Genomic DNA, 17,887 nt, shown 5'->3' with positions numbered 1-17,887 from the left:
AACTATTCACTTCTTTCCACATTTTTTTGCTTATGTACATTTCATGAACTTTGCACACATGGATACACTATCCTTTACTAGTTGCATTGGAGTCCTTTCTTTTTGTTACAAACAAAGAAATTTCTATCAAATTAATGGTATCAGGAAGCCACATTACAAATTAAGGTGTATAATATTGTTTACATAAACTACTTTATAAGTGTAATTACTATTAAAATGCAAATACTCAGTGATGTGTTCTTATAGTAATGTTTCCTGACTCTTGTCTTCACTCCATGTATTTTATATAGCAGTTTACAATATTTTCTTTGTGATTTCTTCTGACTGCTATCAATATTGAGAGGCCTGTTACATCCTTTTAAGCATTTTGTAGCCGTCTGTTCTAATTTTCTCTCAATAGCCTCAATGTAAATATTTCATCACATTGGGGAACTTTGTGTCGAAATTACAGTTTTCCATTTCTAATATAATTGTGAGAAAATAAAATGTCATTGGAAGGGCACTATTATGCACATTTCTTACACTCTTTGTAGATTTAGCTAGATTTTAACCAAAATTTAATAAGTGTAGATGGGGGTGCCATATTAATATTAACTTAAAAACCTTTCATCTTTAATAAATTTAAATTTTTCACATGTTTATCAATTTATTTTACTACACATTAACTCTTTCTAAATGAACTTTGGTAATCTTTTGTTTTGTTGATGTATTTATTTGAAAATCATAAGGTGGTATTGAAATACCACTCTTCACCTTCTTACATCTTTAACTTGAGACCCATGTAATAATTGATAAAATATAAAAAGATCTAGCTGAACCCACAAAACTGGATAAAGTTTTCCATACCCCACAGGAAGTATTGAAAGAGATGATGTCATCAACATGGCTATGAAAGACATCCCTTGAAAAAGCCTTTTCAGATATTTAATCAATAAAAAGATAAATCCACTTACTTGGAACCCTGGAGGACAACAGAGACTGGAGAAGGACTCCACAAATGCTGAGTCTATAAACAGAAAAATGTCAGGTTGGAAAATTCCATCCTAGAGCACTAGTCAGTTTCCATAACTGTCCCCTCACTTGGTCTAATGAAGCTTGGGCAACTCACTAAGGCAGGATGGTCCAGGTCCCTCCCAACAGAGAGAGATTTTAGAGTGACTCACATCAGCAACTTAGAACACCATATATATTCAGACACAGGGACCTAAGTCCATGGAGACACAGAGTGGAACACAAAGCATGGAGGAGGGCTGCATAAAATGTGCAGTATCCAGGGAAAAGAAAAAAGAAAGAGACCATGGGAGAAAAGCTGACTTCAGTTTCAGTCAGCTGTCTAAAGCATAATGGACTTTTCTGAACTGATCAACTTTTCTGAACTGACCATATCTGGATCCCCAGATAGGACAACAAATGGGGAGGTTACTAGAGGCAGAAAAGGCAACTGAAGAAATAGGTGTTTAAATTGAACTTCCATAAGATAGGTCAGATCCCAGAACTGAAAACTGAGGAAAACAGAGCACTGAGTGAGGGACAGAATTTTAAAAAATCATAGGAGCTGGGGAGAAAAGCCTGCACAAAAATAGACACAGTAGATCAAGATTCCTGGAGACAGAACAGAGGAAAGGATGCTCCCTCCTGGAAATGAAATAGTTACACAAAAATGCAATCTTAAAAATTTCACTGCAAATTCAGTGCAGGAATCAGATGAAGAAGAGCTGAGAAAATCTGAATAGTAAAACACAGGCTATTAAAAACATCTAGAATAAGTTAGACCAAGCATCAAAGAACAGCCTTAACACAAAGACAATCAACAAAAAAGCTCTAGACAAGGGGTATAAACTCATCTTCAGAGTTAACTCAACAAGATAATCAGATGCTTAGAAAATATTACAAGCCTTATTGAGAAACAGGAAGATAATGCTGAGCCAAGGGAACAAGTCAAATCTTCGAAGGAGACTCAGAAGTTAGAAAAACTAATCAAAGGTATTCAAGTAATTCTCCTAAATCAATTCAAGAAGAAGGAAAATATGCATAAAGAGATAAAGACTATCAAGAAGAAAATGTGTGAGAATAAGGAAGAATTTGGGGCTTTGTCAAGATGGTGGTGTAGGGAGGTGTGGAATTTAGTTAGTCCTCTAAATTGGTTAGTAAATAGCTAGGAACTGTCTGGAACAACTGTATGGAAGACATCTGTAGTGGGACACACAACATACACCAGTCTGGAATAGGTGAAAGGGCTGAAATCACAGCATAGAATTGTAAGTAAAGCTCCCAAACTGTAGAGTTGGCACCACCATCCCACTGGCATGGCAGGCTGAGTTGGAACACATCCCTGTGGGAAAGAGAAGCAGTCTCTACTAGGAACAAGGGGAGGTAGCTCAACCAAACTTCAATTGTAGAGTTAATTAAAAATTTGAACTACTGAATGCAAGTTATCAGCACAGAAAAACTCAGAGCAAGCAGAAAAATGACTCTGAGGTTTTTGTTGGCAGAGAAGAGGTGGAAGGAAGGAAAGAAAAAACAAAATAAAAATAAATATAAACAGAGGCTTTGGGAGATAGCCTATCTCAAGATACTGGAAAAGGGCTGTGCTCACAAGAAAAGGGATACATAGAGCCTGATATCAACTCTGGCTCTTGCCTGGCAAACTTTAGGGGCTAGGGACTGGCTCTGAAAAGGAAATTTCTTTTTTCTCTCATTTTTTTCTTTTTTGAACTATTCTACATAGCTCATTCCAGAAAGCATCAGACATTTTCTATTGTCAGCACTGACATAAGCAAAGGTGGAATTAAATAGGTCTGAGAAACAAGATAAGGTGTCAAGTGAAGGAGATAGTTCCCTAAAGGCCTCATCTTGCCCAGAAAAATTGGTGCAGGACCCAGCTCAAGTGATGGCTCTCCTTCAGATAATTCAGACCTCAGGGGCTAGAAAAAACAAAAACAGCTCAAGCTTCCTTTCTACCTCCACCTCTGACACAAATGCACCCTTAGCAGGGACAGAATCTACTGAGAATTAAAGGCATCACATCACTTTACACAGATGAGGAGCTGAAGGCTGACAAGAACCACCTATGGGGCAGGATATGCAAAGCACAGAGTCTGGAGGCATCACAGGAAAGTTGGACAACCTTCTTGGTCTCATACTCAGGGAAACTTGATATGGGTTTCATCCTCTTCCTGAAACTTGTGCTTGCTTGGTTTGGGAAAGTCAGATTAGGGTCAGTCATATCTGGGTAGACCCTTGTGCTGGATTGAATCTATTATGTACCCCAGAAAAGCCTTGTTATTTTAATCCAGCCTTGTGGGAGCAGACTGATTGTGAGTGGGGCATTTCGATCAAGTGGTTTCCATGGAGCTATGACCCACTGAATTGAGGGTGGGACTCTTGATTTGATTATCTCCATGGTGTTGTCACCCTTCCCAATCAAGTTGGGTCTTAATTAATTGCTGGAGTCCTTAAAAGAGCTCAGAGAGAAAGTCAGAGCTCAGAGCCAACACAGTGAGAGGTACTTAGAGAGAAAACAACCAAAGACATTTTGGAAAGAACCACTGAAACAAGAACCAGGAGAGATGTTAAGAGAAGAAACTCAGGGTTTGCCCTAGAGAAGTTAAGGGAGAACTCACAGAAGCTTAAAGAGAAAAAAAATGGAATCAGAAGCTGAAAGCAATGCAACCCAGGAGCAAAGGACAACAAGACACCAACCACATGCCATTCCAGCTGACAGAGTTGTTTCAGATGCCATCAGATTTTCTTCAGTGAAGGTATTCTCTTGATGTCTATGTTTAGATATTTTTATGGCCTTACAACTATAAATTTGTGAACTAAAAATTCCCATTGTAAAAGCCAATCCATTTCTGCTATGTTACATTTCTGGCAACTTTAGCAAACCAGAACAACCCTCCTCAGTAAAATAAAAGGTTCCATACATGCAGGTCAAGAACCGGTATAAGAGGAGGTGAAAAATTCTGATCAGTTAAACAGAAGATATGCTAGAGGTCTAGAACAAGTTGAACTGAATGCCAAAGAACAGATAGAGAGCAAAGTCAACCAACAAGAAAACCCCAGGTAAAAGAGTGAAAACAACCCCTAGATAAAACAAATCAAGGGAGCCAGATGCCTAGGCTCTAACAAAATATTATGAATCACACTAGGAAAAATGAAGATATTGCCCAGTCAAAAGTACAAACTAACACTTCAAACAAGGAACAGGATTTAAAACAACTAATAAAAGATAAACAAATATGCTAAATGAATTAAAAAATCAAATCAATGAATTGAGGGAAAATATGGCAAAAGAGATGAAAGATATAAAGTAGACATTGGGCAAATATAAGGAAGAACTTGAAAGTTTGAATAAAAACATGGTAGAACTTAAGAGACTGAAAGGCACAATAGAGATCAAGAAGACAATTGAAGCAAAAAAGCAGATTTGAAGAGGCAGAAGAAAGTAGTAGTGAACTAGAGGACAGTAAGTCTCAAATCCTACACAAAAGAACAGATAGGAAAAGAATGGAAAAATATGAGCAGGGTCTCAGGGAACTGAATGAAAACGTGAAGCACACGAAGACACATCATGGATGTCCCAGAAGGAGAAGAGAAGGGAAAGGGGGCAGAAAGAATAATGGAGGAAATAATCACTGAAAATTTCCCATCTCTTATGAAAGACAAAATTACAGATACAAGAAATGCAGTGTACCCCAAACAGAATATATTTGAATATACCTACTCCAAGACATGTACTAATCAGATTGCCAAATTTCAAAAACAAATAGAGAATACAGAAAGCAGTAAGAGAAAACTGATCCATCACATAGAAGGGAAGCTCAATATAGTCTTGTGTGGATTTCTCAGCAGAAACCATGGGGGTGAGAAGGCAGAGGTATGATATATTTAAGATACTGACAGAGAAAAACTGCAAACACAAAATTCTATATTTGGCAAAACCGCCCTTCAAAAAGGAGTGGAAATTTAAAATACTTTCAGACAAACAGAAACTGAGAGCATTTGTAAACAAGGGGACTGCTGTACAAGAAATCCTTAAGGGACTACTACAGGCAGATAGGTAAAGAGAGGAGAGATGTTTGGAGAAGAGTGCAGAAAAGAAGGCTATCAGTAAGGGTAAAAAGAGAGAGAAAAAATAAAATAAGATATAACATATAAAATCCAAAAGACAAAATGGCAGAAGACAGTACTGCCTTTACAGGTAACATTAAATATTAATAAAGTAATGAAGTAAACTCCACAATCAAAAGACATAGACTAGCAGATGAATTAAAAACAGATCCATCTATATGCTAGTTATAAGACTCACTTTAAACACAAGGAAAAAACAAGTTGAAAGTGAAAGTTTGTAAAAAGGCAAACAACAAGAAAAGAGCTGGGGAGCTTTACTAAAATCAGACAAATTAGACTTCAAATGTAAAACAAGTAAGAGACAAAGGACACTATGCATTAAAAAAAGGGAAAATTCATCAAGAAAACAACAATCATATTTATTTGTGCACTAAGCCAGAGTGTCACAAAATACTTGAGGCACACAGTGGCCAAACTGAAGGCAGAAGTAGACATTTTTAAAATAATAATAATAATAAATAGAGATTTCAGTGCACTTCTCTCATCAATGCATAGAACATCTAGACAGAAAGTCAATAAGGAAACCATGATTTTGAATACTATGACAAATGAACTAGACTTAACAGACATTTACAGAACATTACTCCCCACAAAAGAAGAATACACATTTTTCTCAAGTGCTCATGGATGATTCTCAGGATAGAACACGTTAGGTCAAAAATCAAGTCACAGAAAATTTTTAAAAAATTGAGATTATAAAAAACATTTTCTAGGATCATAATGGAATGCAGATTGAAATCAATAACAGGTGGATAGCCAGGAAATTCACTAATATATGAAGTTTAAACAATGCACTCTTAAATGACCTATTGGTGAAGGAAGAAATTACAAAAGAAATCAGTAAATATCCTGCTCAAATTCTTCAATAAAACTGAAGAGAAAGGAAAGCTACCTAATTCATTCTATGAAGCCATCATCACCCTAATACCAAAGCCAGAGAAAGATAATACAAGATAAGAAAATTACAGAATAATCTCCTTACTGAACATAGATGCAAAATCCTCAAAAAAAAAATAATAACAGAATGAATCCAGCAGCACATTAAAAGAATTATACACCCATGATGAAGTGGATTAATTCTAGGTATGGAAAACTGGTTCAACACAAGAAAATCAATTAATGTCATATGCCACCTTAATAAATCAAAGGGGAAAAACCACATGAGCATCTCAATTAATGGATAAAAGCATTTGAGAAATTCAGCATTTTTTCTAGCTGAAAACACTTCAAAGGATACAAATAGAAGTGTACTTTCTCAACAGGGTAAAGACAATATATGAAAAACCCACAGCAATCAACATACTCAATGGGGAAAGGCTGAAAGGCTGCCACCTAAGATCAGGAACAAAACAAGAATGCTCATTATCACCATTGCCATTAAACAATGTGATGGAAGTTCCAGCTAGATAAATTAGGCAAGAGAAAGAAATAAAATTCCTCCAAATTGGAAAGGAAGAAGTTCAACTTTCACTCTTTGCAGGTGACAGGATACTATATATAAAATCCTGAAAAATCTAGAGCAAAAGTCACCAGAGAAAATAAATGAGAACAGCAAAGTGTCAGGATACAAGATCAATATGCTAAAATCTGTAATGTTTCTACATATGAGTCAGGAGAAATCTGAGGAGGAAAGCGAGAAAAAAATTCCATTTACAATGGCAATCAAGTATTTAGGAATAAATTTAATCAAGGCCACAAATTACCCATACACAGAAAACTACAGACAATTGCTAAAAGAAGTAAAAAAGACCTAAATAAATGGAAGTACATACTGTGTTCATTGATTGGAAGCCTAAATATAGTTAAGATGTCAATTCTACTCAAATTGATTTACAGATCCAATGCAATACTAATTAAATTCCCAACAGCTTTTTTTTTGCAGAAATAGAAAAACCAATAACCAAATTCATTTGGAAGGGCAGGGTCCCCTGAATAGCTAAAAATTTCTTGAGAAAGAGGAAGGAAATGGAAGTCTCACACTATCTGACTTTAAAGACTGTCACTAAACTAGAGTGGACAAAACAGCATGATACTGTATACTAATCAATAGAATTGAATTGAGTGTTCAGAAATAGACCCGTTCATCCATGAGATGTTGACCTTTGATAAGGTTGTTAAGTCAACTCAAGTGGGAGAGAGCAGCCTTTTCAACAAATAGTTCTTGGAGAACTGGATTTCCATATACAGAGGAATGAAATAGGACCCCTAACTCACACCTTATATAAAAATTAACAAAAATGGATCAAAAATATAAACATTAGATCTAAGAACACAAAACTTTTAGAATATATAGGAGAATATCTTAAAGATCTTGCAATAGGAAGTGGTTTCCTAGACCTTACACCTAAAATGTGAGCAATTAAAGAAAAATTAGGTAAATGGGATCTCCTAAAAACTGAACACTATTGTGCATGAAAGGACTTTGTTTAAAGAGGAAAAAGGCAGCCTATGGAATAGGAGATAATATTTGCAAACCACGTATCAGATGTGTTTAATATCCAGAAAATATAAAGATATACAACCCAACAATAAAAGGTCAAATCAATTAAAAATTGGCAAAATACATGGACAGACACTTCTGAAGAGGAAGTACAAATGGCTTAAAAACATGAAAGCATGCTCGACTTCACTAGCTATTAATGAAATGCAAACCAAAACCACAATATGATATCATCTCACACAAACTGGAATGGCCATTACCAAAAAAACAGAAAACTACAATGTTGGAGAGGATGTTGAGAAAGAGGCACACTAATTTGCTGTTGGTGGGAATGAATGATGCAATCACTCAGGAAGGCAGTGTGACTTTTCCTCAGGAAGCCAAGTATAGAATTGCCGTATGATCCAGCAATCCCACTACTAGGTATATTTCTGGAGGAACCAAAAGCAGGGACACAAAAGGACATTTTCACTCCAATGTTTATATTGGCATTATTCATGATTGCCAAGGGGTAGAAACAGCCCAAACATCTATCAATGGATGTATGGATAAACAAACTATGGTATATATATATATATATATACACAATGGAATATTATGTAGCTGTAAGTCTGAATAAAGTAATGGAGCATATAACAACCTGGAGGAGACTTGAGAACATTAGGTTAAGTGAACTTAGCCAGAAACAAAAGGACTAATACTGTATATTCACACTGATATGAATGAAAATTAGAGAACTTTGAGATTTAAAGTTGAGAACACAGGTCATAAAGAGAAGATAGAGATTGCACATCTGATGCTGAAAGAGTAAAGAATGTTCAAAAGGATTGATTGTAAAGATCTAGAAATGAATATGATTTTGCTACCTGATGGAAGTAGAATGTTTTAAGTGCACTGAACAAAGCTGAGTATGAGTATGGTTGAAAGAGGAATTCTAGGTGCATGTATGACCCCAGAAGGAAAGATAAGAAGATAAGAACTGGGACTGAATAACCTAGTGAAATCTAGAGTGGACAATGATGTTGATTAATTCTACAAATATAAGAATGGTTTCCATGAAGGAGAACAAATGAATGTCACCATTGCAAGGTGCTGAAAATGGGGTGGTGCATGGAAAAAGGTAAGCAATGGAAATTAGTGCCTGTAGTTAACAGTGGCATTGTAATATTCTTTCAGGAAAGCATCAAAGACAGTATACAAAACCTAAATATCAGTAAGAGGGGGATATAACAAAGGGGTATGGTATTCTTGGTTTTGTTGTTGTTTCTGCTTTTAATTTAATTTAATTTTATATTTTTTCCTCTTCATTTTTTCCTCTTCTGTATTTGTGAAAGAAATGGAAGTGTCCTCATACAGATTGTGGTGGTGATTTCATAACTATGTGATTTTACCAGGAACTATTGATTGTTTACTTAGGATTGATTGTATGGTGTGTGAATATACCTGTTTAAAAATAATCAGAAGCATACAAGTGCTAAAGAACAGGTGGAGAGAAGGATGTACCTATTCATTGTTGGTAGGGAAGTAGAATGGTGCAGCCCATGTGGAGGGCAGTGTGTTGGTTCCAAAGGAGGCTAAATATAGGATTGCCATATGATCCTGCATCTCAATTTTTAGGTTTATACTTGGAAGAACTGGAAGCAGGGAAATGAATGGACCTTTGCACACTGGTATTTGTGGTATCAGCATTAATGTCTTGCAATGGATGTAGGTGGCTTAAGGGTACATCAGTTAATGAAAGGAAGGCAAATGATGGTGTGTACATACAATGGAATATTTAGCAGCTGTAAGAAGGAATGAAGTTGTCAGGCATGCAGCTTGGTGATTGAAATTGGAGGATAGTATGTTGAGGAAATAAGCCAGAAATGAAAACACTACTATACCACCTCACTAATATGGACTAGTTATTATGTGAATATACAGAAAATCAAATTTAAGAGCATTGGTTATCAGAGGAAGGCTTATTTTAAAGTTTCCTAAATTGTAAGCTCTTACAGTAGTCACACTTGTTCCTGAGTTGTTATGGTTATTCCTAAATTCTGAGATGCTGGGGTCTTTGTTTATAAATGGGTCATTCTTAGAATTTTGGATATCTATGTGACAACTGAGACTCAGAGCTAGAATTCTGCAGCTATGGAAACCAGCATTACCCCTACAACAATTGTTAAAATGTTGAAGAAGGGATCAGACTGCAATTACAGATATGAATGAAGCTAATCTTGTTAGGACTAAGGCAAATCAGACTAAAGGGTAAATGATGATATTGACTATGTTTTAAAACTTCAACTTCTGAGACCAAAGGAAGAGATGCTTATTTGGTGCAAAAAGTATATTTTCTGTATCACACTGTCTAATTTAACTTGTATGGTCAGTATATTTAAACACCATAATTACATGGAACCTTGAATAGGGAGTAAGATCATGGTGTATACAAGTTAGTGTGATGCTGCAATAAATTCTGAGTAATCTGGGTAGAGAACAAAAAGTATCTGTAAATTTCCCTTGAGGGACTGGGAGGGGAATGTGAAAATATCACTTTTCCCCATGTGTGGAATTCCTGATATTCTTGAAAGCATTAGTCACTACCAATTTAACAGGCCAAGCCCTCAAATCTGTGGCCTTACCCTTATGAAACATTTCTTCAAACAAGAAGCAAAGCCTACTTATAATTATGCCTGAGTCACCACAAGAGAACCTCCTTGTTTGCTCAGATGTGACCTGTCTCTCTAATCCAACTCTGCAGGTGAACTCATGGCCCTGTCCCCTACTCACTGCCCTCCTCCCAGTGGTACAAATCTCCCTGGTAACATAGGGTATGACTCTGGGGGATGAGCATATCCCTGATATCATGGGACTGAGAAAGTCTTCTTGGACCAAAAGAAGCTGAGAAATGAAACATAATAAAGTTCCAGTGACTAAGTGATTTCAAATAGAGTCAAGAAATCATTCTGGAGGTGATTCTTATACATTATTTAGATATTCCATTTTAGTTTTTAATGCATTAGATTAGCTAGAAGGAAATATCTGAATCTGTTGAAGTGTAATCCAATAACCTTGATACTTTAAGATGATTATATAACCAAATATATTTTATGGTGTTATTGTGTAATTGTGAAAACCTTATGAATGGCACTCCCTTTATTCAGTGTGTGTACAGATGAGTAAAGAAATAGAGACAAAAAGCAAAAAATAGTGATAAGGTGTATGGGATATTTTGGGTGTTCTTTTTTATTTTTATTTTTACTTTCTTGTAGTAATGAACATGTTCAAAAAATGATGGTGGTGATGAATGCTTAGCTACATGATGATACCTGATGATCATGAACCAATGATTGTACATTTTGGATGATAATCTGGTATATGAATATAGCTCAATAAAATTGCATTAAAAAGAATTTGAAAGTATAAAAAGAACTTAACAGAAATTATGAGGATGAATGTCACAATAATAGAGATTAAAAATACACTAAAGACATATAACAGGAGATTAGAAAAAGCAAAAGGATCTGTGAACTAGAGGACAGGACAATAGAATTCATATAGTCTGAAGAACAGATTGTGAAAAGAATAGAGAAAAACGAACTGTGCCTCAGATTTTTGTGTGAAAGCCTGAAGCACACAAATATATGTGACAGGGTGTCTCAGAAGGAGTAGAGAAAGGAAACAGTACAGACAGAATATTTGAGGATATAATAACAGAAAATTTCCCAACTCTTTTGAAAGACATAAATATACATATCAAAGAACCAAAATGTACTCCAAACAGAAGAAATACTGAAAGACCAATTCCAAGACACATAATAATTAGAATGACAAGTGCTGAAGTTAGAGAATTCTGAAAGCAGCAAGAGAACATAATTCATCATACTCAATAAGACTAAGTTCCAATTCCTCATCAGAAAACATGGAGGTAAGAAGGCAGTGATATGACATAGTTAAGTTACTGAAAGAAATAAATGTCCAGTCCAAATTCTTTATTCAGCAAAACTGTACTTTAAAAATAAGAGAGTATTAAAAAATATTCTCAGGTAAACAGAAACTGAGGAAGTTTGCCAACAAGGAATCTACCCTATGAGAATTAATAAACAGAGTTCTGCAGGTTGAAAGGAAAAGACAAGACAGTGGATTGTAGTATTGTGAGGAAATGAGGATAATTAGTAAGAGTTACTAAAAGGATAAATGGAAAGGTCAATGGTACTGTATCCTCAATATACAATTCTCTCTATATATATATATATCCTCAGTTTATGATTCTGGGACAAGAACAACATAATGAAGGGAAACAGAGAGATATGGAAAGAGAGAACAAGTATACAATTGAAGCTAATTGGTGTCTTTTAAAATGAGTAGGTTACAGATATGGCTTGGGCAATATAAACCCAAGGATAGTAATAAGGAAAGTATTTTTAAAATATACAGTAACAAAAGTGAGATAGGTATCTATCAGATACACCATAAAAGATCAGCCATACAGAAAAGAGGAGTGTAATAATGGAAAAAAAGAGACAAAAAAGATTTGACATAATAAACCAAAGGACAAAATGGATAAAGTAATGTGCCATTTGAATATATTATGTCCCCCAAAATGCCATTATCTTTGATGCAATCTTGTATGGGCAGACATATTAGTGCTGATTAGATTGTAATCCATGGAGATGTGACCCACCCAACTGTAATTATATTATTAGATAATTTCCATGGAAGTGTGGTCCTGCCCATTCAGCTTGGGCCTTGATTAGTTTACTAGAGCACTATATAAGCTCAGGCCAGAAGGAGTGCACTTGATATAGCCAAGAGGGACAATTTGAAGAATGCACAGGAGCTGAGAGAGGAGCTACAGCTGAGTGACACATTTTGAAGATGGCTGTTGGAAGCTGACATGGACATTTTGGAGAACACCATTTTGAAACACAACCTGGGAGCAAGCAGATGCCAGCCACATGCCTTCCCAGCCAACAGAGGTTTTCTGAATGCCAATGGCCTTTCTCAAGTGAAGGTATCCTATTGCTTACGCCTTACCTTGGACACTTTGTGATCTTAAGACTGTAACTGTGTAACCAAATAAGCCCCCTTTTATAAAAGCCAAATCATTTCTGGTGTTTTGCATTCTGGCAGCATTAGCAAACCAGAACAAGTAACTACTGCCTTTACTGCAATGACACTGATTGTTAATCGATTCAACTCCCCAATCAAAAGACAAAGGTTGTAGGATAGTTAAGAAAGCATGACCTACCCACATGCTGTCTAAAGGAAAATCAACTTAGACCCAAAGATAAAAGTAGGTTGAAAGTGAAAGTATGGGAAAATATATTTCACCCAAAGTGTGCCCAAAAAAGGCAGGGGGTAGGTATATTACCATCAGACAAAATAGACTAAATGCAAAATAATATGAGAAAATGAAGAACACTATATTGATAAAAGAAGCAATTCACCAAGAAGAAATAAATATTTATGTACCTAAGCATGGTGCCCAAGTACATGAAGCAAGCACTTGCAAATAAAGGTCTCTACAGTAATAGATGGAGACAATAATATACCAATTTCAACAATAGGCAGAACATTGAGACAGGATAAATAAGGAAACAGACAACTTGAACAACATGAAAATAAAATACACCTAACAGACATATACAAAACACTGCACAGCAAAACAGCAGCATACATTCTTCTCAAGTACTCAGGGATCATTCTCCAGGATAGACCGCATGTTTGGTCACAAAACAAGCCCAATAAATGTAAAATGAAATTATGCAAAGCACTTTCTCTGACCATAATGCAATGAATCTGGAAATCAATAACAGGCAGAGAACTGGAAAATGTGGCAACACACTCTTTTTTTTTTTTTTTTTTTTGTTTTTTTTTTTTGTTTTTTTTTTTTGTTTGTTTTGTTTTTAAATCTTCATTTTATTGAGATATATTCATATACCACGCAGTCATACAAAACAAATCGTACTTTCGATTGTTCACAGTACCATTACATAGTTGTACATTCATCACCCAAATCAATCCCTGACACCTTCATTAGCACACACACAAGAATAACAAGAATAATAATTAGAGTGAAAAAGAACAATTGAAGTAAAAAAGAACACTGGGTACCTTTGTCTGTTTGTTTCCTTCCCCTATTTTTCTACTCATCCATCCATAAACTAGACAAAGTGGAGTGTGGTCCTTATGGCTTTCCCAATCCCATTGTCACCCCTCATAAGCTACATTTTTATACAACTGTCTTCGAGATTCATGGGTTCTGGGTTGTAGTTTGATAGTTTCAGGTATCCACCACCAGCTACCCCAATTCTTTAGAACCTAAAAAGGGTTGTCTAAAGTGTGCGTAAGAGTGCCCACCAGAGTGACCTCTCGGCTCCTTTTGGAATCTCTCTGCCACTGAAGCTTATTTCATTTCCTTTCACATCCCCCTTTTGGTCAAGAAGATGTTCTCCGTCCCACGATGCCGGGTCTACATTCCTCCCCGGGAGTCATATTCCACGTTGCCAGGGAGATTCACTCCCCTGGGTGTCTGATCCCACGTAGGGGGGAGGGCAGTGATTTCACCTTTCAAGTTGGCTTAGCCAGAGAGACAGGGCCACATCTGAGCAACAAAGAGGCATTCGGGAGGAGGCTCTTAGGCACAACCATAGGGAGGCCTAGCCTCTCCTTTGCAGCAACCGTCTTCCCAATGGTAAAATCTGTGGTAGAGGGCTGAACCCATCAAACCACCAGTCCCCTATGTCTGTGGTCATGTTAGCAACCATGGAGGTGGGGTAGGCGAATACCCCTGCATTCTCCACAGGCTCCTCAAGGGGGCACTACATCTTTTTTTTTTTCCTTGTTTTTTTTTTTTTTTTTTTTAACTTTCCCTTCTTTTTTAAATCAACTGTATGAAAAAAAGTTAAAAAGAAAACAAACATACAATAAAAGAACATTTCAAAGAGACCATAACAAGGGACTAAGAAAAAGACAACTAACCTAAGATAACTGCTTAACTTCCAACATGTTCCTACTTTACCCCAAGAAAGTTACCTAATATAGCAACATTTCTGTGAACTTGCTCCTACTATATCCATCAGAAATTCACAGACCATAGTCATTCCTGGGCATCCCCAGAACGTTAAATAGCTTATCTGTTCTTCTTGGATTATTGTTCCCCCTTCCTTAATTGCTCTCTATTGCTAGTTCCCCTACATTCTACACTATAAGCCATTTGTTTTACATTTTTCAAAGTTCACATTAGTGGTAGCATATAATATTTCTCTTTTTGTGTCTGGCTTATTTCGCTTAGCATTATGTCTTCAAGGTTCATCCATGTTGTCATATGTTTCACGAGATCGTTCCTTCTTACTGCTGCGTAGTATTCCATCGTGTGTATATACCACATTTTATTTATCCACTCATCTGTTGAAGGACATTTGGGTTGTTTCCATCTCTTGGCAATTGTGAATAATGCTGCTATGAACATTGGCGTGCAGATATCTGTTCGTGTCACTGCTTTCCGATCTTCCGGGTATATACCAAGAAGTGCAATCGCTGGATCGAATGGTAACTCTATATCTAGTTTTCTTTTCTTTTTTTTTTTTTTTCAAAGTACAACAACTTTTAATACACCATTAATACTAATGATTAAAAATTATTGCATAGTCTTATGCATTTACCCTAAAACATCTTCTGAAAGTAAATGAATTATATAAAAGACAAATAACCCTTTAAAATGTGAATGGCATTTACTACCTTGATCTATCCTTTTTTGTCTTTTCAGTACTTTTGTCCATTGTTTTCTCATTATCTCCCCTGCACTTTGGGCAATACCATTTCCCCTTTGGTTTATAGGTAAGTGAAACACATGAAAAGTGAAACCATTCAATTGGACACTGTTCATTGTCACATCCTATCATTTCCCCATAAGACACTTGGTTACATAAACAGTATGTAGGTTCATTGGGATCTATTGCAAACTCAACAGGTGAAGCTTCCCTTTCCTGCTTGGCCTTGGAGCGTTTCTTTTTCTTGGCTGATTTGGATTTCTTTTCTTTAGGTGGCTGATCATCACAGTCTTCAATCCCATTTGTCATGTGACATAAATCACGGCTTTCACTGGTTCGCTGTCTGCGGGGTCTTCTCGAAGATCTTTCTGGTTGGCAGGAATCCATCTTTGCTTTATCTGAGGCTCTTTCACTTTCTGCAGAATCTTGGAAGCACTGTGAATGTAACTCCATTTGCCTTGCCCGATTTTCCATCAATTCGAGCATTTGTGTGACAATCTGAATTTTTTCATCTCCCAATTCTTGACTGTTGATTAATGCTCTCTGAAGATGCTGCTGTAGGCGTTTTTTCTGGGTTGAATCATCTTCTTTCTTATATTTTTCATAGACATCATCAATTTCCTTTAATGTTTCTGGACAAGTTACTTCAACATTTTCAAGTTTTTCATATTTAAAATGAGGAAAATCCCATTTCACTTCATAGGGTTATCGCAACAAAGACTTGGAGCAGCGATTCGCAGATATGAATCAGTTAGTATTAATTCCCTTCTCCACTAACAAAGATCAGTCCTATCGACAATATGGGCTCAGAAGGCAGAAATAAAATATGGATTCAAAATCATGGAGACACTTAAATGTCCTAACATGCCACAGGCGAGGAAAAATCACACTCCTTAGAGACTAAATCATAGGATTAGTGAAGTGTCTAGAAAACACAGAACGCGTGCAAGAAGTTATCTTTCAAGTCCGTATGGCTCTTTCCGCATAATGTCCAAGGTCTGTTCCTTAAATAAAGCGCATAACAACTCTCCTTTTAAACTTCTTCCCCTCCTAGTAGCAGGCGAAAGGTCAACCAATAGTGGATAAAAAACGATACTCTTAGTGAGAAATGCTGATTGTCCTAACTTCTCGGGTCTGACCACAAGTGGTGGTTCTCGTCTCATCACGTAAACTTGGCGGAGGAAGCACCCAGGGCTGAAGGGACGCCAGGCGGTTGCCCAGTCAACCAACCCACGTCCTCCTGGACCCGGAAGTGACGCAAGGCCCAGAATCAATGCAATGCCAGGGCCAACGATGGTCTCAGCAGCTGATTGTGCCCTCGCTGATTCAGTAGTTGGAAAGAAAATTCGAAAAACAGCAAACATGTATTCCCAACCCCAGCAATGACTCGGCTTGGGCCGAACCAACGTCTACATGGCCCTGACACTCTCCCAAACCGCCAGCTCCGCCTAAGCCATCCAGCGACCAGCCATTTTTTCTATATCTAGTTTTCTAAGGAACTGCCAGACTGACTTCCAGAGTGGCTGAACCATTATACAGTCCCACCAACAGTGAATAAGAGTCCCAATTTCTCCACATCCCCTCCAACATTTGTAGTTTCCTGTTTGTTTAATGGCAGCCATTCTAACCGGTGTTAGATGGTATCTCATTGTGGTCTTAATTTGCATCTCTCTAATAGCTAGTGAAGCTGAACATTTTTTCATGTGTTTCTTGGCCATTTGTATTTCCTCTTCAGAGAACTGTCTTTTCATATCTTTTGCCCATTTTATAATTGGGCCGACTGTACTATTGTCATTGAGTTGTAGGATTTCTTTATATATGCAAGATATCAGTCTTTTGTCAGATACATGGTTTCCAAAAATTTTTTCCCATTGAGTTGGCTGCCTCTTTACCTTTTTGAGAAATTCCTTTGAGGTGCAGAAACTTCTAAGCTTGAGGAGTTCCCATTTATCTATTTTCTCTTTTGTTGCTTGTGCTTTGGGTGTAAAGTCTAGGAAGTGGCCGCCTAATACAAGGTCTTGAAGATGTTTTCCTACATTATCTTCTAGGAGTTTTATGGTACTTTCTTTTATATTGAGATCTTTGGACCATTTTGAGTTAATTTATGTGTAGGGGGTGAGGTAGGGGTCCTCTTTCATTCTTTTGGATATGGATATCCAACTCTCCCAGCCCCATTTGTTGAAAAGACCATTATGACTCAGTTCAGTGACTTTGGGGGCCATAGATCTGAGGGTCTATCTCCGAATTCTCAATTCGATTCCATTGATCTATATGTCTATCTTTGTGCCAGTACCATGCTGTTTTGGCAACTGTGGCTTTATAATAAGCTTCAAAGTCAGGGAGTGTAAGTCCTCCCACTTCGTTTTTCTTTTTTAGAGTGTCTTTAGCAATTCGAGGCATCTTCCCTTTCCAAATAAATTTGATAACTAGCTTTTCCAAGTCTGCAAAGTAGGTTGTTGGAATTTTGATTGGGATTGCATTGAATCTGTAGATGAGTTTGGGTAGAATTGACATCTTAATGACATTTAGCCTTCCTATCCATGAACATGGAATATTT

The 17,887-nt window shown here is 36.8% G+C and overlaps 1 protein-coding gene across 1 annotated transcript; it reads right to left on the bottom strand.

Annotated features, from left to right (window-relative positions):
• Positions 1-15,294: 15,294 nt before the first annotated feature.
• On the bottom strand, positions 15,295-15,975 carry LOC119525628 (inhibitor of growth protein 2-like; the record flags this gene model as incomplete). The annotated part of the gene is made up of 1 exon (XM_037824430.1): positions 15,295-15,975. A coding segment is annotated over one exon (681 nt), but the record flags the coding sequence as incomplete, so codon positions are not given.
• Between the last annotated feature and the right edge of the window lie 1,912 nt (positions 15,976-17,887).

Source organism: Choloepus didactylus, assembly GCF_015220235.1.
Source record: "Choloepus didactylus isolate mChoDid1 chromosome 25 unlocalized genomic scaffold, mChoDid1.pri SUPER_25_unloc2, whole genome shotgun sequence".
NCBI classification, from domain to species: domain Eukaryota; kingdom Metazoa; phylum Chordata; class Mammalia; order Pilosa; family Megalonychidae; genus Choloepus; species Choloepus didactylus.
The sequence above is the reverse complement of the archived record's forward strand: the minus strand, read 5'-3'. Positions and strand labels throughout refer to the sequence as shown.